Raw genomic sequence first — 25,647 nt, forward strand, 5'->3', positions numbered from 1 at the left:
GCAGGAATGTCATGGAGTGATAACCTCGAGGACCACCAGTACCTGTTCTGGAATCACGTGATGCCAGCCCTAATGATCTCAGTGCCCCCAGGAAGAGAAGAACAACGCAAGACTCCATGAACCCAATCCCTATCTACAGCCCTATTTTCCACCCTAAAACTGTGAGACCGCTTCCAGCTCCCAGGAAGCAGGGCACAGTCTTGAGAGCGTTAGCCTGCTGTGGCCCCCTTTGCCTGGCAAAGTAATATAGCTATTCCTTTCTACTCCTCCAGAGCTCTGTCTCCGTATTTCTATTCAGCATCCGTGAACAGAGGCCGGGTTTTTCGGCAACAGGAGTAGTACTGAGACCTTTAGATTAAAGCAGTTCCCAGTGTTGACACTTCCTAAGTTTTCTCAAATAACCTAAATCAGTCAGTTCATTTCAGCAGATATTATTGAGAATGTGGTGAGTAAGACGGAGTCTACTCTCAAATAACGTGTGAGAGCGTAGAGGGGAGAAATTAGGAAACTGAATATTGCTTTTATTAGGAACAAAAATGTAGGCCCGGCATTTGCTAAAATCACATAATTGAGAGGTATTTAAGATTAATTGTGCACCCCACTATGTGCTTGATAGTGTGCTAACTTCAACGGATAAGGAGATGAGAAGAAAGTTATTTACCCTTGAATATTGAAAAGCTGGTGAAGGATTGATACTTGAGGATACATAGTTACCATACAAGGAAGTAAGTTGTGCTACTAAAAATGGTTGCAGAAACACGTGGAAAGGAGCATGTAGGAAGCTGAGGGATTAAAAAAAAGAACTTATTTTGGTTTGGGTGACATTAGATTTAAGTGGGTTTTAAATCTTTTTTTCTTTTTTGGCCAAGAAATAAAAGGAAAGATATTTTGTATTTCACTCAGAGGTTTGAACATATTTCAGGAAGGCTGCATTTGAGATAAACCTTGAGGGATGAGTAGGATTTTTGAAGGAAGTGATGGGAGAGTGTATATTTTGTCCTGAGCATAATATAAGCAGTGGAAATACAGACTGTCTTCTGAGAATGGGGAGTTGTCAAGTGTTGAAGGGAATTAGAAGATGAGCCTGGAAATGTAAATTAGGACCACCCAATGAAGGAGCTTGAAGGCTTGAATTAACTCAGTAGGAAGTTGGGAGTCACTGAAAACTTTGAGCAGGGGAAAAAACGTAATTGGGGTAGAAGTTTAGGAAAAACTGATTTGAAAGTTGGGTGTAGGATGGGGAGCCTGGGATAAACTAAGCTGGAAAATCTGACAAGTTAAGGACTCTAGTGATATGATACTTAAGTGGAAATAATGTCCTGAAACAGGATGATGACTGAAGAGGTGGGAAACAGGAGTGGATTCAAAAGGCCATTTGGGAATAGAACCAAATGGATTTTTTGATTTAAGATGTGGGCACAGAACTTGTTTTAGCTTTCCAAGGCCATATAACTGGGCCTATGGGAACATGGGACTTCCATTAAAAGACATAGGAAAGTCCTGAGGAGGCGCTGGTCGGTGAGGTAGGGTGTGATTCTTTTGAGGGGCTACCTGTACATTCTGTAGAATTGCCTGACAGACGTTTGGAAATGTAAACCTGGAGTTTGGAAGGGAGATGAGAGATACAGCCCCAGAAGTTATCAGCTTAGAAGTTAATAGTTGAGGCCACAGGGGTTGATAAGATTCCCAACTGAGTGAGTTTATTATGAATTGTTTACCCTAATTGAGTTGTGAAATCCTTGGAGAATATGATGAAAGGTATGCATCTTCTTGCCAGAAAAATGTGCAAACACATAGACACAAAATTTTGTAGATCTTAGTTTCAGATTCCTTGGTACCAAAAGAAAAGAGAATGGAGGAAAGAACTTGGTAAAATACTTAGGTGAAGGGGACAAAATCGGGACAAGATGACACAGCAATAGAAAAACAAACCAGCGTGATGAGGATGGTTTAAAAGATGATTTAAAGTAACTAGTGCTAGAGAGTGTTTCAGGAGCCTTAGAACTGAGGAGGAGTTGTTGGACTTGGTGATCGTTGGATTGGGAGTTCACGGTTAATCTAGGACTAGGAAGACATCATTCAGTGAAGTGGTGGGGACAGAAGCCAAACGACAGAGAGCTAAGGAGTAATACAGTGTTAGACTAAGTGGAGATAATAAATGGACAGACTAAGTAGCTCTGCTCTTATATTATGTTTAAAGGTAAAAAGAGAGCAGTGAGTTGAAGGTATATGCAGTCCCAGGAAGAATTTTTGATATCGTTTTAAAACATTGGGCATATTTATAGATGGAAGAGAAGGAGATGGAGAAGATATAAGAAAAAATTGGATGATCATTAAGAAATTTCAATTATTATTTAAAAAATGTTTCCCTGTGCGATGTTACTACTAGTTATGGTTGCCCTTTTGGAAGACGAAATAAGGATCATGCCACGGTGATAGTCACTCACAGCTAAGTCTTGTAAGGATCCACTTATGGGGCACAAGGAAACATTGGAAAACAGAATTGTGTAAAGAAGAGTAGGCAAGTGTGAGGATTTTCTTGCTCTAGACCCAGCAGACGTGTTCCTACAAGAGAGAGATGTAACATGGACAGTGTTGAACAGAGGCGCTCTCAGCAGCGGAGCCAACTGTTGTGTCTCCGTGCTCTTGGTTATCAATACTTGTTCTTTCCCTGGTTTGTAATGTCATGCTTCTCAACCTTGGCTGTTCATTGGAATCATGCTTTGAATAATATCGATGCCTGGCCCCCCAACCCCAGTGGTCCTGATTTTTAATCATCCTTGGGGGTCAGTGTGTGGCCATGGAGATCTTTTGAAGGTGATGCTAACGTGCAGCGGATATAGAAACCACTGCTTCAGCATCTTCAGTTTGGACTTCAGTTTCTCCGCTGGGCAGGATAGCCTCCATCTAGGTATTTTCCAAAAGTTGCTTGAGGGAAGGTATGGAGAGAGCCTCAGGAGACACCATGGAGAATACACTCACTTCCCTGGTGTAGAAAGATGAGATTTTTTCCCCCATATTTCGCCTTTTACCCAGCTTAATCAAGGCTTTTCAGCCACGATTGTGGAGAAGCAAGCGCTAGCAGTCAGCTTAGTCTTTGGACGTTTGTAAAATTCGTGTTCAAGGAATATCCACGGGATAAGGCAAGGCTCCCAGGAGACAGGCTTCCTTCTTTTTCTGAAATCACCACTTGGTGATTAACCAGGCTGCAGAAAATCCACCGTGGTTTGCTCTGAGTACAGCGTGGACAGTCTGTACGTGACAGGTAGGAAGGAGTCTCTTTTTCAGCAACAGTTATTCTTCCAGAGCGAATCTATTTTCAGAATCTGTTTCCAGGGTAGGTGTACACTAGGCCAGTAATTCACTTCCCTCTTCTCCGCTCTCTAAGATTTACTGCTCTCTAAAGAAGAGGTCATTGGCAAGTGAGAGAATTGTCCAGGGATTATGTGAAGTTGCAAAGTGAATGCCTCATTAGCATGTGAGAGAAAAGCCCCAAACAACAGCATCAAAGGGTGTTAAACCCATCCAGTGGGGTGGGGAAAGGGTGATGGGAATTAATTTAAACCGTTTGAAAGCCAATATGAATGAAAGGAGGATTATTTCCTTGATAGTTAAAACTTGGCCTGCGCGTGACTGAAGGTGTGTACATTTTCATGTGAAAACAAGCTTGCCGATTACCTAACTTGCTTCATAACTGAGGGCATATATAATAAAAAATATTTTGTCATTTCAGCTGTTTTTTGGAAACCAGAAGAACCCTAAGAAAGCAGTAGTAGGGAAAAAACTTGCCAGGAGAATATTTGCAGCAGCATGTTATAACATGCTCCTGTTATTAGCATGGTGGACAACTGAAATCACCAAGACATGCAAAAACAGATCAACAACAATATGGCAGGCAGACCTGAGTCAAGAATCTAATGAAGTCACTTGCCTTTAATTTGTGTCTATAAACCAGGCAAAAGAATTTCACCAAACAGGGTCAGACTTGCAGGGTTGGGGGAATGGGAGTGGGGGAAGTAGGGGAGGTATGAATGAGAAGTACAAACGGGAAAAGAAAGGCTCTGATTAGCTACCAAAATTTCCCTCCAAGCCATCAGTTTGGCTCCCTCCAGTGTCTGCTTAAAGAGCCCGCTGTTGGGCTTCCCTGGTGGCGCAGTGGTTGAGAGTCCGCCTGCCGATGCAGGGGACACGGGTTCGTGTCCCGGTCCGGGAAGATCCCACGTGCCGCGGAGCGGCTGGGCCCGTGAGCCATGGCCGCTGAGCCTGCGCGTCCGAAGCCTGTGCTCCGCAACGGGAGAGGCCACAGCAGTGAGAGGCCCACGTACCGCAAAAAAAAAGCAAAAAGCAAAACAAAAAAACCCGCTGTTTACTGATTGGGTGAAAGTGACGGAAAGGTTTGGTGGGTACTTGTAGCTTGCAATCAAAAAGCAATGACAATTGTTATAACAGACTTCATACCTTCCTGTTCTCAGGGGCAGAGCACTTGAGAAGCTGAAAGCTGCCTCAAAGTTTCCTGGAGGTTTGGGCTTAGGCAGAGGTGACTTTGATATAAAGTCTGGGGCCAAGGTAAAGGAGTGATGCGTGGCCCATTGCTTTGAGCATACTGAGTTTTGCCTCTGCTATCCCTGCTCTGGGGAGCATCCTCAGAGAGCAGAATAAAGCAGCCTGAACCTCCACTCTCCCCAAAGGTGGCTGAAACGTTAAGCTCTTGCTCTATTGAAAAATAGGTCACATCAATGATATGATGGGTTAAAACTTTGCTAAATGTCTGTTGAAATAACCTTCCTCTACCTGATGAAATCAGAAAAATGTGGCTAGCACAGCAGGCTAAGGAAAATTCTAAAGGATAAATTAGGATTCTTACTGTGATGTGCACTGGTTTTTCTTAACTAAAAGCAAAGTACTGACTACTTGATATCATATATCACAAAACACAGGTATTTCCCCCTCTTTCTGCTTTAAGAACCTAGTTGAATCATCCACTATCCTCTGCCCTTAATTGTGTAACAATCTGGGCCAGTTAGGCAACTCTACTATTCTGGGCAGATGTGAAAGTACTGCCTTGTTAGTCACCTGGGATATGTGGAACATCAGTTATTTTACAAAACAATTTTGAGGGATTTTGACATATGCACTAGAGAAGATCCACTAGTCTTTGATTTGATAAGTTGCTTCCTGCTGCCTCCTTCCTGTCAGAGGTACTGAGCTCAAAAAGAGATCAAACTTCCGGAAAGAAATACGCTTTATATAAATGTTCCTACTCGTATTATTTCATTGTCTCCTATGACAACCTTAGCATCAAAGATTTATTCTGGGTAGTTAAGTTATACAACAAAATATCTGGTGTGAATTTTGGCAAGAAATTCACTAAGTGGATCACTTGCCAGGAACAGGTATCCGAATAAACAGCAGTAATGAGAGTAGGTAAGAGTATGCTCGTCAGGGGGGCTGCAACTCTGAATTCATTTCCTAATATGCCCTGATAAAATATCATTAAGCTCACCAGTGAGCTTCATCTTCTCTTTTTAGTAAAATGTGCTTCATGAATAAGCTAATTTTCTCATTAAAAAACCCCCCAAATAGCTGGTTTGGATACTACAATTCATTAGAGAAAAGGGGTTCTGAAACTTGAAGGGCTATTGGGGAGTGAGAATAAGAGAGAAAACAAAATTAGCTCCAAAAATATCAAGTTCTGTCTTTCAGTGAGGGATATTCACTTCTAAATATAAAACCCCTCATTTAGCATTGCTCAGGGTTTAGATGGAAAAAAAAAAGAAAACCACAAACATATTGATGATTATACGTATTAGCTGTAAAGAGCTTATTTGAGTTTTCTTAAGGTTAATTGTGTTAAACTGAGAGGTGATGTTTTGGGAATAGAGTCGTGTTTTTGGCTGTAAAGAAGCTGTGTGATTGCTTGAAGCATCTTTCCATTTGCTTCCATGAATAAGACATTTTCTGGAGTTAGTGTAGAGAAAAGAAAAGCTAATCAGATCATTGTGCTTGTGAGATGCAAGATTCTTTGTCTCTATAAAATGGGTTATTAATTCCCCAAATTTTATCCTAGCTTCCTCTGCCTATTAAGTGAAGCTGAAAATCCCTAAGGAATTATTTGACTTTCAGTATCTATGCTTTTGTTAAAATACATTTCAACTTGCTCCTGTAATTAACATTAACCTCAAGTTCTTATTTCTGACTTCAGGCCTCTCAGAAAGTAAAGATTACAGTACAATTTCGATAAAAATGATTAGAGGCTAAAGAATCTTCATAAAATGTGAATAACAGAAAATATGTCTAACAGCCCACGTTTTTGTTAGCCCTCAAACTCATTCTTCCTAAGATTTTGCCGAATATAAGTACCGTCTGACACTCTGAGTTAACATTTAAAAATACGCATTAGTTTCATAATCACTGCAGTGCAGAAGTTATTAAAGCTACAGCAGTTCAGCCTGAAAGAAGCCAGGAAATAGTCTGCATTATTTTGCTTTCTCCACCAAATGATAATTTATATGAAATCTTCATTTTCTTAAACTTAGATCACACATATAATCTTCATAAACATAAGAAATGGAGCATATGGTTTATAGAGAAGACTATAAAATTCATAGAGGGATCTATATAGAAAATTCCAAAAAGATAAGTGGAAATCATTTGATGAATGAGTCTATTTTAATTAATATCCATACAGGCTTATCAAAAGAAAGTTGAATTAGATGGATAGTGGGGTCCCGTTACTATGAGAGTGAAAAATAAGAATCTTACGTGAGTGGATATTACTCTCGGGGCAGAGGTGATTCAGCCTTGGTAAGATTCTGCTAACATTTAATGGGCACCTACTAAGTGCCAGGCCCTATCAGGTACTTTTATATTTGTTACCTTCCTTGATCTGAACAACCTTGTGAGGTAGACAGTATACTGAGGTTTGGAGAGATTCAGTATACCTTTCAGGATAGCACAATTTACAAATGAAAGAATCGGTATTCACAGCAGGTTCTCCCAGCATCAAGTGTGGAGCTCGTCTTCCTCACTGTGTTTTCTCTCTTAAATGTATTCGGTTTGGTAACAGTGGAAGAAAACAGAAGTAAAAAATTGATTCCTCATGTATCAGATAATAGTTTGACTAATGAAAAATGTGTCCTTCTAAGCAGACTTTAACAGCTACCATAATCAATACTGATACTGAGAATAAAATTCTTGCACTGTAAGACTCGCGAGACTTATTGTGAAGTCTTAGCCATCTTTCCCAGAGAGTTGAGGGAGAGAAGCATGAAAGTTTATCTTTGTAATATAGTATTTTAAAATCAGTCACTCTCATTGGTGTTTGTATGATGCTAGCCAGGCCTCCCCAAGTTTAATGCTGTCACTGCCCCTCAGTCATTAAGAGCGGAATTTATGATACGTGTGACTTTGGGTTTACTAGTTCTCTGGTATCAGGAGGAGGTGGGTGTGTTGTTGAATCTTGCGGTGGTGTTGGTGATTCACCCTTGATGGGCTTCTCAGCCAACTGCAACTTTCATCAGCTTGCACCATACTTGTGCAGGCTGTGCTGGGTAGAGATGATTTTGTCATCCCTTTTGGATGAGCCTCGTGTAGCTTCTGAATGCACTGTTTGTCCCCACATCCCTAGGACACAATGGACATTCATCAACAATGGCTTGTTTCTTTTTAGCATGTGAAAAACAGTTGAGATAAACAATGTCTAGAATCCCATCTCTATTTCTAACGCATAAATAATTTCAAGCCTTCCGTAAAAGGAATGATAGATTGCTGTCATAGTGGACACTCGATAAATCCTTATTGATTGATGGCTTGATTCATTGTGAACAACTGTATAAACATCACGATGATATGTAATACTCATAACCCATGTATCACCATCCTTTCACTTTTTAACTACTAAAATTTTTCTCCAACTCGTTCTATTTCTCATCATGTCAGCATCTGCCATCTTTGCCCAAAGCACCGTCTTCTGCGTTCTGCACAGTTACCAAAGTCCCGTTAACAGGTCAATCTGTATCCAGTCTGACCCCTCAGACCTCAATCCATTCATCCATTCTCCGGATTCCAGTGAGTGCTTTATTTTTTAAAATAAAAGAATGAATGGCCCCACTTCTGCTTTAAGTACTTGAAGGATTTCCCACTGTTCTTAGGATAAGGACACCCCTCAGCATATACCGTAATCACACAATATATTGTATTTATTGAAGAGCTATAGATTCCCTTTCGACCCACCTTCTCCTCCAGCTACTATTTCATTCCCTTGCCCACCATTACTGCAAAACTGTATGCATGAGCAGTAATCACTGTTTCTAACTTCCTCAAATCCAATTTTCAGCTCAGTCTTCTCCAAACAGTTTTCTGTCTCCCTACTCCACGCTAATTTCTAATGGCTTTGAAGATGCCAAACACACTGGTCTCAGTCGTTCGTAGGATCAAGATGCCAAAGCATTGGTCCCGTACATTTTCTCAGCTAAGTTGCCCTCCCAAGCCGCATCACTACAGTTTTCCACCGCCTTCTTCTGGGAAAACTTGCCTCTCTTCGTTTTGATGGTCACTACTTTCTCTGGCTTGCCTCTTACCTCAGTGACCGCTGCTTCAGTGTATCTTTCGTTCTTTTTTTTTGCGTGACCTGTAAATAGCAGTCTCTAGGACTTGGTCTGAGATCCTCTGTTTCCCCCTATTTACATTTATTACTCAAAGTGATATTGTTGGTAAAATGGTCTCTGCCATCAGATAGTAACTAGTTTACAAATATATTCTGAATTTCTAGTGAGAGGTTTTTGAGCATTTGCAAAAAAAAAAAAAAATACTGTTTAACTTCATTTGTTGTATTAAAATATATTTCTTCATACTTGCCCAGAATTTGAGCCAGCTTTTGAATTTAATGTGCTGCTTTAACTCAGCAGGGTAAAAACTTTAACAAAAATGGGAGACGCTAGTAAAGCATCTGAATGGAGAAGTTCACTTTAGAGACAAAAGGCTGGTTTTGGCTCTCATGACTATTGGGGGTTAGATGGGCTGATGATAAAGTATAAAGGTAAGGACACATTAAAAAATAATTTAATATTAGAGTATGTGCAGAAAGTAATCACTGAGAAGGCTGTTTTCAGAACAACATTGGCAGCAAAAATGCTTTTTATTTTGTGAAATTCAAACTGGTCCATGTACATTTTCCAGTGCCATTTGATTCAGATTCCTTTGTTTTTTTACTTGTCAGAGAATACCGTGCCTCCTTAATTAGACCAAATTCTTTCTAACCTCAGGAAAAGAACATTAGAAAATATGCTTCTTTGAGTCTACATTCCATTGAGTACATCTTGAATATTTTAAAATCCTGAGCATATGGTCATTCATAAGTGAGACACCATCCATGTGACTTATTTTAAGTTCCACACATAGGACCAGAAGGTCAAATGTACAGATCCCCAGCACTTATTGCAGGGTCAGGTGCATACAGAAGGTGCTTAGTCCAAGTTTCTGGGAAGAATAGAATGATGTGCCAAAAATATACTAAGTTAAAGTAAATGGAGGCAGTTATACACGTACCAAGATATCAGGGACTCGGCCCCCAGAGCATTCCCTCAGTTGTCATCTCTGTATTTTACATTGCAACATGTTTTTCTCTATAAAAGCGTTAAGCAAACCTTGGTACTAAGAAAACAGGAAAGGTACTTTGCTTGGGGTGACTCTTAAGCCTCTGGCATTGTTTCAGGAAAGCCCAAGGAAGCAGATCCAGTCCCTATAGCCTTTTTTGACTAATTTTGCCTGAAATAGTAGATGACAGACTATGATGCCACTCATACTTAAATAAAACTTAAAATGTAGAGTTTTATAATTGTAAATAAAGATCTTTGAGGGCAAGGACCATTTTTTTTTTTTTTTTTTTTTTTTTTTGCTTGCCCGGGCCTAACCTAGTAAAAATCAGGAAAGCCCAAGGAAGCAGATCCAGTCCCTATAGCCTTTTTTGACTAATTTTGCCTGAAATAGTAGATGACAGACTATGATGCCACTCATACTTAAATAAAACTTAAAATGTAGAGTTTTATAATTGTAAATAAAGATCTTTGAGGGCAAGGACCATTTTTTTTTTTTTTTTTTTTGTCTTCGCTTGCCAGTGCCTAACCTAGTACAAATTCAATATATGTGCTTAATAAACAGTTGTTGAATGGATGAATAAAAATGTCATGGTTAAAGCAAGGAACCTATAGAATTAGCATCATAAGGGTGATATTAGCTAACTGAAATGGTATGTGCATGCATGGAAATATCCAATTTGAGGAAGTTAGAATTGTAATGCTCTAATTTTAACTATCACAGTTAGTACTTAGCAGTGTTGCTATTTATCAGCAAGTGCTCAAACCTCCTTTTTGCTAGACACGCGTGGACTAGTTGATATACCAAAAATAGACAAAATTTTCACTAAGTGCTTTTATAATCAAAGCAACTGATGAATCCATGTAAAGCACAAGGCTTATACATCTTCACCGATGAGCAAGTTTGGATTTTGTCGTCAGACTTCTGATGTCACCAGGATTGTTCTCAGGTACTCTTTAAAATCAAATGATCAAAATAAAGATTTTTTTTCAAGCGTTCTATCTTCTATTTTTTCTATTTCCCCTTTTGCCGATGGACTATTGTGTTCAGCTTCCCCTCTTTGTTTGTTTTGGGAATTAGGGCTTTCCAAGGAGCCCGTGCAGCGTGAAGAACTACCTCTAGATACTGAGTTTACGTTGCAAACAAGCAAAAATTCTACGTTGCAAACAAGCAAACATTCCCAGTCTGTCAGAGATCTCCTAGGATACAAGGGAAAGCGAAGTTCAGCTAAACTGCACAATTAATTCGCGGTCACTTCTGAGTAGAGAGAAAAGGTTGCTTTAAGCTGTTCTGTTCTCCTAGAGATTTAAGGTCAGTTGCAAGAAGCAAAAGTACTATTCTTTCAAAGCAGTCTCTCTTGATTTGTATTCCTGTAATTATCTCCTCTGGACCTCTTCCTCTTTAGCTTGTAAACTCAGCTTAATAAATCAATTCAAGGATTAGGTACATGTAAAGATACCTACTCTGAGAGCTGGATGGACAGGAAAAGGAATAAAGCAGGACAGTTTCCCGTTCTTGACCACTGGTTTCACCCATGTATCAATTATTTTTGTTTTACACAGAAGAATCTGAGATCTGTTCTTTCTCCCCAAAATAAGAGGAGTGATTTTTTTCTCTAAATTCTCTCTCGCTAATAAAAAGATTAAAAGCATTGTCACTCTGCCTTTTCAAGGAGTGGGCAAGTTCTAGAAATCAAAAGAACAAATTATTTGTAAAGAAATAAGGCCTTAGAAGTGGTTCTTTTAGTTTTAGCTGACTCTCAAGCTACTGGAATTAGAAGGTTTTAGGTGAAAATAATAAATGTAAACAGTTAAACATATTCTGTTAATAGTGTTAGCAAATTGGGCCAATATCTGACTATACTACTGATTTTTAGTTCTCCCAAAGAGCTCAGAATGTTACCAGGTTTTGTACTGTTTTTCAAATCAAGGAATAGAAGATAGTTATTCCAAATGTTTTTTTGCATATTGTGCATTTTAGTTTGGGGATGATTTCACTAAAGAAGCAGTATAGTCAACTGGTCAAATTCATGAGCTAAACCTGCTGGGTCCACATCCTACCTATGTTGTTACTATGTAAACTTGTGTTAGTACCTCAGTTTCCTCCTCTGTAAAATGGGAATAATAATAGTACCTACCTCATATGGATGGCTATTCTGAGGATTGAATGAGTTAACATAACTAAAGCAAATAAGCAGTACCTAGCATATAGTAAGAATTCAATAAAAGTTATTGTTATTCACAGGTGGCTTCTAATTCTCCTAAAAATGCTGTAGAGAATATGTGTGTGAGCCACATTTATTTTATTTTTGAGAAGTATTGTGAGCGAGATTGCATTAAATGGAACACCTTGAGGTGTTATTCAGTGGAGCTGGTGGAAATTAGTATTACCAAGTGAGATTTCTGCATCCTCTTTTATGAAAATGTCTGAAATGTATTTCCATTTATGAGAATTCTGGGGACAAGGAAATCTGCCTGGAAGGTGACTTTCTTGGGAAGTTTACTCAACTCTCAGTTTTTATGGTTATTTTTCTCTATCTCTTTTTCACCCAGATCTCACTGTTTAAGGTGCAGTAAAGAGGAGAAAGGTTTGCAGAATGAGGACAGGTTGAGGAATAGGGAAACATCTCACTAGCATTGTTATTAATGATTTGCTACTTATTCATTTTTTAATTGACGTATAGTTGAATTACAATGTTATGTTAATTTCTGCTGGACAGCATAGTGACTCAGTTATACACACACACACACACACACACACACACACACACATATATATATATATATATATATATACATTCTTTTTTATATTCTTCTCCATTATGGTTTATCCCAGGACATTGAATATAGTTCCCTGTGCTCTACGGTAGGACCTTGTTGTCCATCCATTCTATATGTAATAGTTTGCATCTACTAACCCCAAACTCCCGGTTCATCCCTCCAATGACTTTCCTGTTTAAACAGCAATTAAAATATAAATTTATAAATAGGACCCACTGATTTTTTGAGTATAGTAGGATACTGATTCTGACTTGGGATGCTGAATTCCATCCTCTTTATTGACAAAGGTTACTTGTAGGAGCTATATGACTAAAAGGAATTTTAAAGATCAATATCCAATTTTTAAAATGAGGAAAATGACCTCCAGAGTGATTTAATTAAATCCCTACTCCGTTGATTCAATAAATATTTATTGATCTTCTACTATGTGTGATTTGCTCTGCTGGGTAACAGAGATACAGCTGTGAATAAGCAGGCGTGGTCTCTGTCTCTTTAGTACTTACAGACCCCAGTGGGGAAATAGACAGTTATCGTAAAGCATGATGAAGAGAAGTACAGAGTGCTCGTGCGGAGTGCATAGCAGCAAGAACTAACCTATTATACTATAGGTGGTCAGAAGTGATACAGAATTCTAATTAAGCCCCGAAAGTTCAAACTGAGTGTGCCCAGGCTCTGGGAAGTTGCCCAGCTATGGGAAGGCCTGAGGAGAGAGAGGGCAAAGGCACTGAAGCCATTCAGTTTGATGGAAAGAAGAGTGAGTTGAAAGGGAGGGGATAGAGAGCTGGAGACGTATGCAGATCCTCGTGGGCCAGGTAAAGCATGTTTCGATTAGCCTGAGGGCAATGGAAAATCTTTGGAGAGTTTTAAGCAGAGGGAAACATGCTCAGATTTGTATTAAGATATTTCTAGCTCTAGCCTGGTGGATGGATTTAGAAGGGGAAGACAAAAGTCAGGGGGGCTGGTGAGAGACCGTGGTGGCTTAACGTGCTGTCTGTGGATAAATGCTATCAAATCATAACCATGTAGAAGATACTGATTTCATTTCTAAGTCTTGTTTTTAAATCATCAGTACTTTGAATATTACATTTTTTTCCAGCCAAGTTCCTGAAAAATAGCCTTTTAACCCTCCCCCCCCTTTCCCTTTATTAAACCAGGGCTTTGATATTGCATGACCCCCTTTCTATTGTAGAAGGAGAAAGACGATTAGCTTAATTGTGTTGGCTGGACTTTTTCACCCAACAGGTCATTCTTACCTACGAGGCACTATTTATCTTTGTGTCAGATCCATTCTGTGTTTTCTATTCCCGTTGCCGCTGCCCTAGTTTAGGCCATCATTACCTGAACTGTTGCCATAATGACCCAACTCATCTCCCTGACTCCCAAACCTTTATTTTCTCATATTTATCTTCACATTGTGCTTTAAGATTCCCCTGCTCAAATGCTTTCAGAGGCTTTCCTTGGCCTACAGGAGAAATGTTAGCCATTGTTCCATATGCTCTCAGAGCTTTACCTTGCCCTGGCCTGCATACACCCTACTCTTCAACTCAGTCAGGTCACACACTGCTCCCCCAAGAGCTCCCCCTTCCCCATCTCTCTACCCTTGCATAGGTCTACAGTGGCTGTCTCCACTTTCTGAAATCTTAACCATTTTTCAAGGTCCAGGACAGAAGCAAATTTTTCACATGGTACTTTCTATAGTTATGCCAACCACAAGTATTATTACTCACTCAAGGGTTTCACGGGTGAGCTCCTGAATTTTCCTGTTACTTTAGTTAAATATATGCATAGGCCACCTCTTTTATAAGATTATACATTCTTAGGAGGACACGGTAACTTTTTCTCCTCTGTATCCTCCTCAGTACCTTGCCCAGTGCCTTGAAAACAGTGGACGTTCAGTAAGGATGTATTTAATTCAATTGATGTCACTTTTCATGCCAAAATTTAAAATTTTTATGTGGCATTCTTTTGTTTGGGATGCAAAGCGCCTTTAGGAAAATGGTATAATTTATGGATTAAAATTAATATTTTAACAGTAATTCTTATTTTTAAAGTGTGAGATATGAAGGGGAGAAATTAATGTTAATATTTCAGCGTGGAAGATACCCAGTGAGGGGAAAAACGTCTCCCCCCCCTCCCCCCCCACACACACTATGAAAGAGAGGGTAAGCCTTAAAAATCTGGGCGCCCAGAGATTGTGGAGCTTGTTAGATAAGAACTTATTTCCCATGGCTCCTGCCTATGGCCACCCTTCCCCCTCCTTTGGAAGAGTCCTTTGGAAGAGTCAGAACTTGAGTTGGTAAGAGGGACGAGAAAGGGTGGAAGAGAACCTTAGGAGCATTGGTGCTTTCTTTCTGAACTTCTGACCTGAAATAGGCTCCTTCTGGGGACAGAGAGGAGATCCAGCTCTAAAGTTCAAAGTTTTATTTATTATATTGGTTCAGGCATACTAAGTTTGCAAATGGAGACTCCTTTGCAATTAAGGTTTCTTGTTTTATTACATCAGCGTGTAATGTAGCTTACCGAATGCATTTAAAAGGTGCAATGCGAAACAAAATTAATTTGCCTTCTGATTTTATTCTATAAATTGCTGTTCTATCTACCTATGACTCAGGACAGAACAGGATTTCATGATTCAAGCCCCCAGATGATGAGTATCACATGAATATTTTGGAAAATAATTGCCTTGGTAAGACACATGAAAACATCATTAGTATGAACTTAGAAGAGGTGAGATTTTTAATTGGCCTTAAATTTTCGATTTGTAGAAAGCAAGAAGAAAGTGCATTCTAAATGAAGTTCTGACTTACGAAGATACTCAAAGTTCTCTTTTGTGGGAGAAATCTGAGTAAAGAAATCCAAGTAAAATCTGAGCAAAGGAGAGGCTCACATTGAGGAAGAAAGGTTGGAAATATACATTAGGACAAGATCTTTGCTTGTAAAAGAACTTGATGGCCAAGCTAGGAAGCTCTGACTTCCTTTTTAAGTAATGAGTTTATCTTTAATGCCTTTTAAACCAAGGAATGGAATGGCAAAGTCAGTTATTCATCAAGATCTGGCAGTAACGTTGCCTTTTCCAACTTCCCCCCTTTTCTTACATCACATCATTATATTTTCTCCATAGCACCTTAGTTCCCTTCTTTATTGTCTGACTCTCACTATTTAGTGGAAGCTGAATGACAACAAAAATCCTTCTAAACTGTTTTTTTTGGGGGGTTGTTCACTGCTGTACCATCTGTAGAATAGAGAGTGGACACGTAGTAGGCACTCATTAAATATCTGAAAAGTAAATCGTACATGATGAGGGAGAGACTGGAGGAGATAACCTGTTAGAGAAGTTTGAGAGGCAAGTGCTGATAACCTGGGTTAAGGTTTTGACAGTAGTAGGAGAGAAAGGAACACAGTGTACAGCTGAATTGTGAAGGTGGAATTAACAGAGAACCAGACAGAATGGAAACGTCATAGGCAATTCCAAGACTTGGAACCGTCTTTCTGGGAAAATGATGGTGTCCCTTCTAGAAACTGGAAATCTAGGGTAGTGATGGGTTTTTAGCTTTAGCTAGATTTATTGTGTCAGTGGGAGAATCCCGAGGAAGCGCCATTATCAGGTATAAACGCTGTAGCCATCACAGAGGGTGAGGGAGCCAGGCTCTGCAAGGGACACAGTGTAGCTTTCAGCAACTGGACATTTTTGTACCTGCCACAGTCTATGTTTTAAAAATTCAAATGTTTTTTTAATGGTTGGGAGAATGGGGGGTGGGGTGGTCTATTTTTTATGCTTTTCTCTTCGGGAAATCTGTTAAGTGTGGAAAAACAACAGTGAACAAAAAGTTGGCCTAGACCCCCTAGGAGGTAAAGCTGGTGGTCCCTCCTAAGCGTCCCCCTCCCCCCTGCTGCCCGCCCCTCCTTCCACTCTCCAGCATTTTTCCCATGTGGCTCTGAACGCTGCTTAGGAAACTATCTTTGGCAGTATTTGTGAGGCTTGCTAGCTTCAGCTAAGCAACCAGTCACTTGAATGAAATAGCTGAGCGGAGAATGTATAAGAAGTTGCCAAATGAAGTTGTGTTTTGTTTCATTCGTTACTGCTCTGCAGATCCGGAGGGCCAAAGGGATAACTGTGACCAAACAACGTTTCCCCACATCCCCTAGGTCACAAGGATCTAGTTCCAAAGACAGTTTGAGTTTTAAGTGTGCAGTTACCAAGCTAGAAGCATTTCTGTTCTCAGAAATAGAAATAACGTTTTCCTTGATGATCTGCTTCCAACACCAGTAACTTCCCTTTCTAACATCTCAGTATTGCCGTTACAAAATACAGCATAAAATGTCAAATATGAGGAAGTTTCCTCGTAAGAATATCCAAAAGATACGTATTGTACGTGTTTGCGTTCTCTTAGTGGAATTTCCTTTAGGTAATAGAAGAAAAATTCCTTTGCAGCGACAACAGTATGAGTTTTCCAAAAAATGAATCTATTCACCCAAGTCATGGAGACTGTGCTTTATTAGCTGAGCTTAACTAATCAATTAATTCTCAGGCTCACAGGATTTATTTGAGGCCACTGGTCAATCTAGAGTGGACTTGCTGCGGGGAATAATTTTGTACCATGATTCCCCACACTCCTGTGCACCGGCTTCATAAGTTGAAGCCCTATCCCCAACGTGATGGTATTTGGAGATGGGACCTTTGGGAGGTAATTAGGTTCAGGTGAGGTCATGAGAATGCGGGCTCCCGTGATGGGATTAGTATCTTTGTAAGAAGAGGATGAGAGACCAGAGCTTGCTCTCTTTCTTCACCACGTGAAGAAGTGGGAAGTCAACGTCTGTTGTTTAAGACACCCAGTCTATGGATGTGATATTATAGCAGCCCGAGCTGACAGAAACCGTAGTGTTTCTCAAACTTGAGTATGCATAAGAGCAACCTGGGCGCGTATCTGATACATGCATTCCTGAACCCCAACCTAAAGGAAATTAGTCCGGAATGCCTCTGTCCCAGTATTCTTCATTTTAAGTAGGCTTCAAGGTGATTCTGAGGTAGGCTCTTCTGGGCAATAATTTGATAAACACTATTTACAGGGAGGGGAGCGGATGATTGTTGTTTGTGCACCAACTGTGAGGGTGGGAAGGGCAGGGCAAAGGGGAACTGCTCTGGGTCTCTCAGGGTTCTTTCTCTGCTACTTCATACATCCCAACCCTTTCCCTCTGCGGGCCATACTTATCATCATTAGATTCCCTACCTACACCACGTAGCAACAAATACACATTTAGAAGTTTAGAAGGAAAAGAAGGGGGTAGGGTGAGCGCTCTATAACACCTCAATGGCTTTCCTAGCAGGGAGTCATTTGTTCAATAACTATAGGAAAGATTGTTTTCCTCTCAAATTTCTGCGTCATGTTTGTTCAGGAAATCATAGCCGTCGAAGGGCTTTACTTAGGCAAATTTGTAAAATTGGTAAAAATTATAATTGTTCTTTCTGCCACTCCACACCAAACTGGAAGAAGTTAGCTTTTCTGAAAAAAAATGAACCTTTAAATCCAGTGTGCTGGAGGGTTGGTGAACTACATGGACCTATAAATATACAGTCATTTGTATTTCTTGGGTGAAATACTTTAGGTAAAATTCAGAGAACTTAAGGAACCAAGACAGGTGGTGGAAGAGATTCTTTTGGAGGGAGTTGGGGATTTAACATTCTTTAAAACATCTTTCCCAAGGGCAGGCCTTGAGCAAAGTCTGTGGAGGATATGTGTTAGGATCTGAGTCCCATGACTTGACTCCTTATTATTCTGAAGTGAGGTATGGTCTGGCCACCAGTATATCTGGACTTGACAGAAATCACTGGGATTGATGCATTAGCATGTAGAGGGTCTTTGCCTTTTTAGGAAAAATAAGATGCTTCAAAATAGAAACTCCAGATCTCCTTTTCTCCTTGAGACATAAAAATTCCATTTCTGACCTTGTAGTGGCATCTCCCAAATTGGCATGTATTTCGACATATTTTGTGAAAGCAGTTTCTGCTATGTCATATTCACCAACACATGGTGCATGGAAACTGTTAAGCAAAATACACAATATTACTAATAATCTATCTGCTATGTATTATTAACAATCAAAAGAAACTGCCTCCACCAGATGGAGGGACAGATCTGTGATATCCATTTATGGTTTATGTCCATAAAATACTCTAGGGCAAATCCCAAATCAGAGAAAGACTTTCAGGTAAAGACTCCTATTTCAGCTCTTTGGTTGTCTGAAATGAAATACAAATTCATGCAACCAAGACAGCAGGTTTTCTGCCTGTGGGAAAGCACCCAGGTCAGAGAATCACGAGGTCTGTGGGTTTTCCCAGGGCCACCCTACTGATTGAGCCTTTGGAATCTCTGGCAGGTCGCTTTGCGTCTCTTGTTCTTAGTGTGTTTAAAATTTGAAACCCTCGAGCCCTTCCATTTTCAAGCTGTTGTCTATATTATGAATAAACGCCCAAATGTGTGAAATGCCGAGAGTTTCTTAGATACAGATGAATGACTATTTCAGCTGGGTAAAGAAATTTCTAGTTTGTACTAGTCTGCAAAACATTTTTACCAGCTCATTTTCTTGGTGGAAAGTAGTTAGGTCATAATGAGAGAAATAACATCATTTTAGCCTTAAGGAGCCGAAATGCTATTCACCTCCTTGGCTGCCTATTTGTGAGACTGTATTGTTGCCACCTGGGTTTAGTCTTGCAGATTGCAATATTGACTGAAATCAGGCCCTAGGAAGTATATTTCTCTCACATTTTCACACCTAATGTTTATTTCTCAGCTTGTTAATAAACCTATCCTCTTCATAGACTTTTCTGATTCTCATTTTTTCCCCCTTAGTTCTAATTAACTGTAAATAATTTCTTAGTTTATTTCTTCTGTTTGTGTTTCTTCACCCTTCAGAAGAGATTGTGTCTCTCTGGGGGAGGAGAGAGGCTGAGCCTGTTGAATTCTGTTCCGGATTCCAATTCTCTCACCATGTCTGTCTGTCTGTCTCTCTTTTTTAACCAAAGTATGTGCCTCTATTGGAGCTCAGAAAATATTTGGTGAATGAAATGAAGTCCCGCATAAAACATAAATTGGGAGGCAAGGTAGCTTAGTAGTAAACAGAATAGGACCTGGGATCAGAAAGTAAGTTTTGAATTCTAGTTCTTGCCTTGTTAACTATCCGCGCTGCAGAAAATGTATCTCTGGGCCTCCATTTCCTCTTCTATTAAGTGCACCTACCTCATAGGGTTTTTGTGAGTATTAAATCAGGTAATGCAATGTTTCCGCAGAGGTCTCAGAACATGGCAATTTGTCAATAATTATCTATTATTATGACATTATGGCAGTTTCATCACCTTACAGCATCTGGCACAGTGTCTCTATAGGGTGATAGAATATGTATATATGGAATTTAAAATCTAAATACATCTTTTAAATGAAGGAACAGACTTTTTTGTTCAGTTGATAATTCCTGTAACATCATCTCTAGAGTTTCAAGTTTGATTTTTGGAATACCTTCGACATGTTTATGAGAGTTTGTGTGTGTTTTAACATTTTTTTTGTGTATCCCCATTTGTATGTCCTGAATCTTGTTTTGCTTATACTAGGTGCTTAATAATATTTACTCACTGGTTGCTTCCCTATTAGCTACCTTTTCTTTAATGTAATCTCTTTTTAGGGTAATCTAATCAAAATGTTATACTCTTAATACTACTCCCATGCTACATATACGCAAGTTGTAATTGTTCTTCAAACTATGTGTCTAGTATCACAGCTTTGAAATTTTCTCTCTGTCTGGTGCACACCTATATTCTTCCAACTGAATTTACTGAAATGTCGCGTGTGTGTGGCGGGTTGGCAAAGGCAATATTGTGCAGGGGCAATGATAGTGAAGTAAATTCTAATAAGGAATAAAAAGGTGAGCTTTCTGTGGAGATACCTCGCTATATATGAGTTTATTTCCAAATATGATGCTTTCGTCTATGCTTGTAGAGATTCTGTTTGAATGTTTTCAAGATCTTTTTCTCTCTTCTGTTCCTAAAAGTTCAGTGTACGATTTCCAGCTCAATACAAAGATTACTCATTTGGTGGAGACATAATACATTCTGTGTAGACTCACACTTCTTAGAATGCCTCTGTCCCAGGGAGAAGTCACAAGTATATTAATGGCCTACTTTTCCTATACCAAGAGAATCAATTTCCCCTTTGTTTCTAAGGACAATCATTTTGAGGGTACTCACCACTATGTGGTAAGTGGCACTGTAAAAACACTTTGGGGCTTCAGAAGAGAGAATACTGGTTTTCAAGTTTTTTGTTCCATGCTGTCTAAGTTTATCCCTCTAAAGCTATATTCAGTTTTGGGATGCCACTTCTGCTTTTTGTTTCCCTAAGAATCCATGTAAGTGTTTCTACATACGATCTTAATGATCACCAAGCAGTAAAGGAACAGCAGTAAGTTGTGTTTTTAGCTGCTGATTCACCTCACTCTTGATTCTGTGTTTTCTGGACTTGCCAAGTGTAACCCAGGAGCTGATTTCCTGATTCCTATCACTCTTCTACTGTCTGGCAGAACTTGCCTTTCAACGCTTGGGACTTGAAGAAACATTTGAGTGGGATGGTGAGTCTACCAAGATATTTGCTCGAGACTCTTAAGGAATCCTACACAAGGATGTCTTGGAAGCAGATTGTAAGTGAACAAAGTGAAAACCTGTTCCTCTCTTGTGGTTATTTCAGGCTTTTCTATTTTTAAAGTAACCTTCACATATGGTGCCTCCATATACATCTAAATAGATTCCGTATTGATGTATGCATGATTTGAGCTTACTTTTCATGATACAGCATAGTGATAAATTCAAGCTTAATTCTGCTGGCTTTTCAGATTGTTTTAGCAGGAAGGGGCTACTATATTCTAACAGAATTGCTCTATCATGTTAATGTATGCATTGAACTATCAATATATACACTATTATATTCCTAGCACATTCTATTAATTATGGAAATCACTTTCATTTCAATAGTGGAATTTACATGCCAGCAGCTTCTGGGGCTCAGTGGAGCATCAGACCAGCGTGTCACAGAACTCCCTTGTAGTGTGGGCGTTGACAGGGTTCTGTTGACATCACATTTGCAATGAAAATGTCTCATAAATGTGCATCCACATAGAACATTACTTATCTCAATATTCACGTAGGTCATGAATGTCAGAGATGAAAAGTTTCCTCACACTTACATTACTAAAATAAATTATTGGGAATATATAATCACACACATACATATGAATGACCTGAAAGATGTGTCTCAAATATTTAGAAAAGATGTCCAGATATAAAACTGTCACCTTTGGGTTCTCTCCTGTAACTCTATAAAGCTTTTGTATTTTACAAGCCCTGTATAAAGGGTGTATGAAGACTGTAAATCAGACAAGAGAATGGACTGGTCCAGAGGGGTTATAATAGGGAATAAGTAACAAGATCAAATGGGACCAGAGGAAAATTAGGCTGAATATCACAACAAAGTTTTTGATGAGGAGAAATATTAGACGGTGAAATAGTCTTTCAAGGGTGCTAGAAGAAGTCATTACGTGAGCCATTTAAAATCAGGCTGCACTGCAGTACTCCAAAATACGGTGTGCTATGGGGACCAAGCCTAGGACGGGGATGACCTAATAGTTTCTACCTTCTCCATGATGACTATGATTGTTCTTGGGAGCAGTTTCAACAAATTCATGTAATGCAGAACTTAGCAGAGTCTCTGGAGAGACAAAAATGCACACTAAACTGAGTGTAAAATAGCAAAGTGAGACAACTGTGGGTAAGCATTACTACTTTTTTGGGGAGTAAACCCTGGAGAAAACAAGTCTTACCCTGGAACTCGGGCCATATTCAAACATGCATAAATGCAATGTGCTGGCTTTCAATGGAGATTAGGTAGTAATTTTCTCTGGTTTAATGGTATCTTGGGACCATGTTGAGTGCAGGACAACAAAATGAAACATTTCAACCCCAAGATAATGGGCTATATTTTGGCAGGAGGTAGCTACAACCCTGGAGAAAGAAATCAAGTACCATATTGTGACTGATATCTGTTAGAATGGACAAGAAAGAGAACATGGTTTAATTTGATAAAAAGAGCTTGACATAAAAGGAGAAAGAGAAAAAGTTACCCAGGGAAGTTGTAAAAATGTGATTGCTGGGAATCTTTCAAAATAAGACTGTCCTCACTCTGTGTGCTTCTGGCTGATCACCTGTCATAAAGTAGAGAAGTGAGACAGGTGACCTTTTGCCAATTATCCTAGTGCTTTCATTCAATAAAAATATTAATTGAAGTTGGATAAAAAAATAAAGATCACTGCATTTTATGCTATCTTTGCATTTGTTTAACTTACCAATTTTAATTGCAGTGACGTAAAATCAGAGGTGGGCTCATTTTGATGTTTGGTAATTGTAGGGGTAAATCATCTGACTTACCCTCGTTTCTTTTCACGTGTACACTGCAACTTTTAAAAAAGACCATAGGTATATTTTCATTGTTTATAATATCTTCTTTTTTTGTAGGCTTCCATACCTTTTCTCAATGTATTGATTAGATATTTCTGAAGTCTGACAAATTCCATTCAATTAAACCAAGAGGTGACTCTCTCTCCCTGTCTCCAAATTTAATCTACTCGTTGTGTTGGCATACTTTTCTGCAAGTTGAGTTTCACATTTCCTTGGCATGAATCTAGCTCACAGAACAAGAGGTTTTATGAGTAGGGTTCTTTTTTGGGGGGGGGGGAGGGGCTTGTCAATTCTAAAAGTTATTTGTACCATTTATCATTCTCTTTAGCCCAATGAATGTAGATACTATGAAATCTTCATTGTCTTATTTGTGAAAATATAAATTTCAAGACTTCTCCTGTTTGCATCCTGAGCACCTGTGTTACTCTGAACAGAAATCAAGGCAGCCTTAGGGCAGGTCTATTCAAAATACCCAGGCACCTCCTGCTGGGGGATCAGAACTTGAAAGGATGAACAGCTAAAACCTACAGGTGTGAGAAATCTTTGTAAATACCAGACACTCACATGACGGAAGGGAATAGATCACTTTATTAAAGTCTGGTGTATAATACTTCCAAAATCTATTCAAATTCTTTTGGGCTGTTTTGAGGAAAATGTGCATAGCACTATATAAGTATTAACAAATAGAGTATCCTAAACATCTTTGGTAGGAAGCGTGTAATCTACCTGAGTTTAGGGTATTGGCAGTCTAAATGGTTTTGTCATGCCTATATTACATATATTTACATGAACAATCAGAGTCCAGGTAACAGCCTTAAAATATGTGATCAGATAAACCAAAGCAGACTTAAATTTAGGAAAATGAATAATATGTCTCTACAAATCGATGCTTTTTTTTTCTTCCAAAGAAACACAACATAGCGCTAATGAACACTTCTAAGATCATGTAGCACAGATAAATTTAAGGCCAGAAACTTAAAGTAATGAAGTGCTTCTGAGATCCTTAACTCACACTAATCTCAGCTTTGACTATACTGATATGTAACTATCTCGCTGTGTAGGTCAAACATATCGCTATTCAAATAACAGTATAAATAACTTTATTAGTAAATTAGCTGAGCACTTGAGCACAGACCATTAGAAGTATACAGTTTTATTGTTTGTTATTAAAATTTACAATGCTTTAAAATACTTAAAAGGCAGGGGCATGTCCCCTTAAGATATCTACCTGAGAGTGCTACACCTTTGGGAATCTACGTTTTGCTAATCCAGGGAAGGAACTAGAAGGAAATCTAAATGAAATCCTTAAGAAACCAGCTTATTGGATCTATTTCCTAGTCTATTTCTGGATCGCGAATCTCCCGCCCTCTCTGTGTCATCTCACTGTCAGATAAGAAACTGGAACAGGATCGATGAAGAGATAGGCTCCCCGTCTGGCTTTTCGATTTTTCGCTCAAGCCAAAAGAAGCAAAGGACATCGAGTTAGGGATCCTTGCCAAACCTGCTTGCAGGAGGGCAAACCTCTGGCCGCCTCTGGCAGCAGAGCGTCTCCCAGAAGCGGCGCGGACCAGGTCCCACTGACCGCTGCCCACCTCGCCTGGCAACCTCGCACCCACAGGAAACCGCCCTTGTGGCAGCCAGTCATCGCACGGTTTCCAGTGCACAAAGCTTACGGAATCCCCGATTAGAAACCTATCCTGAGCCCAGGGCAGGGCTGGAGGTGGTTGGCTCGTGAGACTGCTCTCCCTGGGCGTCTGCGAGCGCTAGTTAGTCCCTCCACCTCTCCAGCCCTGGGCACCCTGACCGCAGATCTGTGCCCTGAGCTCTGCCTCCCTCCCGGAGAGATAGACGAGCGCGCGCACACACAAACTCTCACTCACGCACACCCACCTTGCCTCTGGCCCCCATCCTTCCCACCCCCGGCAGAACAGTAGGGACTGGTCCGGGCTCTGCCTCAACTTTCCCGGCTGAGCCTGCGCCACGCGGCACCCGAGCCTCCGCGCCCTCACTGGGCGCCCTCCAGAGGGGCACGTCCTCCTCTGGGCCCCTTACCTCGAACCGCCAACTCCCGGCAGGGACTGGAGCTGACCGTGGTGGCAGCGGCGGCGGCCGAGCCTGCACCCGGGCTCTGGCTCATGGTTGGTCCTCCTCATTCGACACAAAAGAGGTAGCTTGCTGGCTTTGTCCTTTCCCAATCCAAGGGAGAACTTATTTTGCCCCCGAAATGGCCAACTTGTGCGCGCCGCTTCCTGTCACAGTGCCCCCTGCCCCCGCCCCCTCCAGGCTGCGTGCTGGACCACTGCCTGGTGGTAGGGCATCCAGGCTTCCGAGTCAGTGGGGAGTGGGAAAAGGGAGGGTGGGAGGCGGGGGGACCCAGTGGTCTTCCGAGGAGGGGAGGGGAGCAGTTCCCAGCTGAGAGCCTCTCCTCTGTACAGGCAAACCCACTTCCCGGGCTTGGAAGCAACTTTCCTTCACCTTGGCCGGGCTGAATTCTCCGCATCTAATTGGGACTCTCGGCAGAGGCACGGACCTTCTGGCATTCTCTCCTTCTCATTTTCTCTTTCTCCTTTCCTCCCTTTCCCTCTTCCTCCCTCCCTTAACAGGGGTGTATCTGCAGAGTCTTCAGTGAGCCAGGGTACCTAGACGAGCAGATTATTATACAGAAAGCCAGGGCGGTTTTGCTGGCGGCTTCACGTCTGTTTGAAAGCCTTAGGCAGTGCCTGCAAAGGTTGGTGAATTTCGGAGGGGTTGGGTGAAGGGGAGTGGGGCGGCAGGGAGGTC

The 25,647-nt window shown here is 40.4% G+C and overlaps 1 protein-coding gene across 3 annotated transcripts in view; it reads right to left on the minus strand.

The window, feature by feature from the left end:
- The window catches only part of GRM3 (glutamate metabotropic receptor 3), a 236,365-nt gene extending 210,993 nt beyond the window's left edge, over positions 1 to 25,372 (minus strand). Inside the window, exon 1 of one of the 3 annotated variants that reach the window (XM_007447476.1) lies at positions 24,919 to 25,223. Coding sequence is in view for 1 of the 3 variants with exons in the window: in XM_007447478.1 (XP_007447540.1) it covers positions 24,919 to 25,003 (85 nt within the window). In the remaining 2 variants the exon portion in view is untranslated. Of the gene's footprint in view, positions 1 to 24,918 lie in introns of all 3 variants that reach the window. The other 2 variants (XM_007447477.1, XM_007447478.1) reach the window with 2 other exon arrangements.
- Between the last annotated feature and the right edge of the window lie 275 nt (positions 25,373 to 25,647).

The sequence above is a fragment of the Lipotes vexillifer genome, unplaced genomic scaffold, assembly GCF_000442215.2.
Source record: "Lipotes vexillifer unplaced genomic scaffold, Lipotes_vexillifer_v1.1 scaffold474, whole genome shotgun sequence".
Lineage (NCBI taxonomy): Eukaryota > Metazoa > Chordata > Mammalia > Artiodactyla > Lipotidae > Lipotes > Lipotes vexillifer.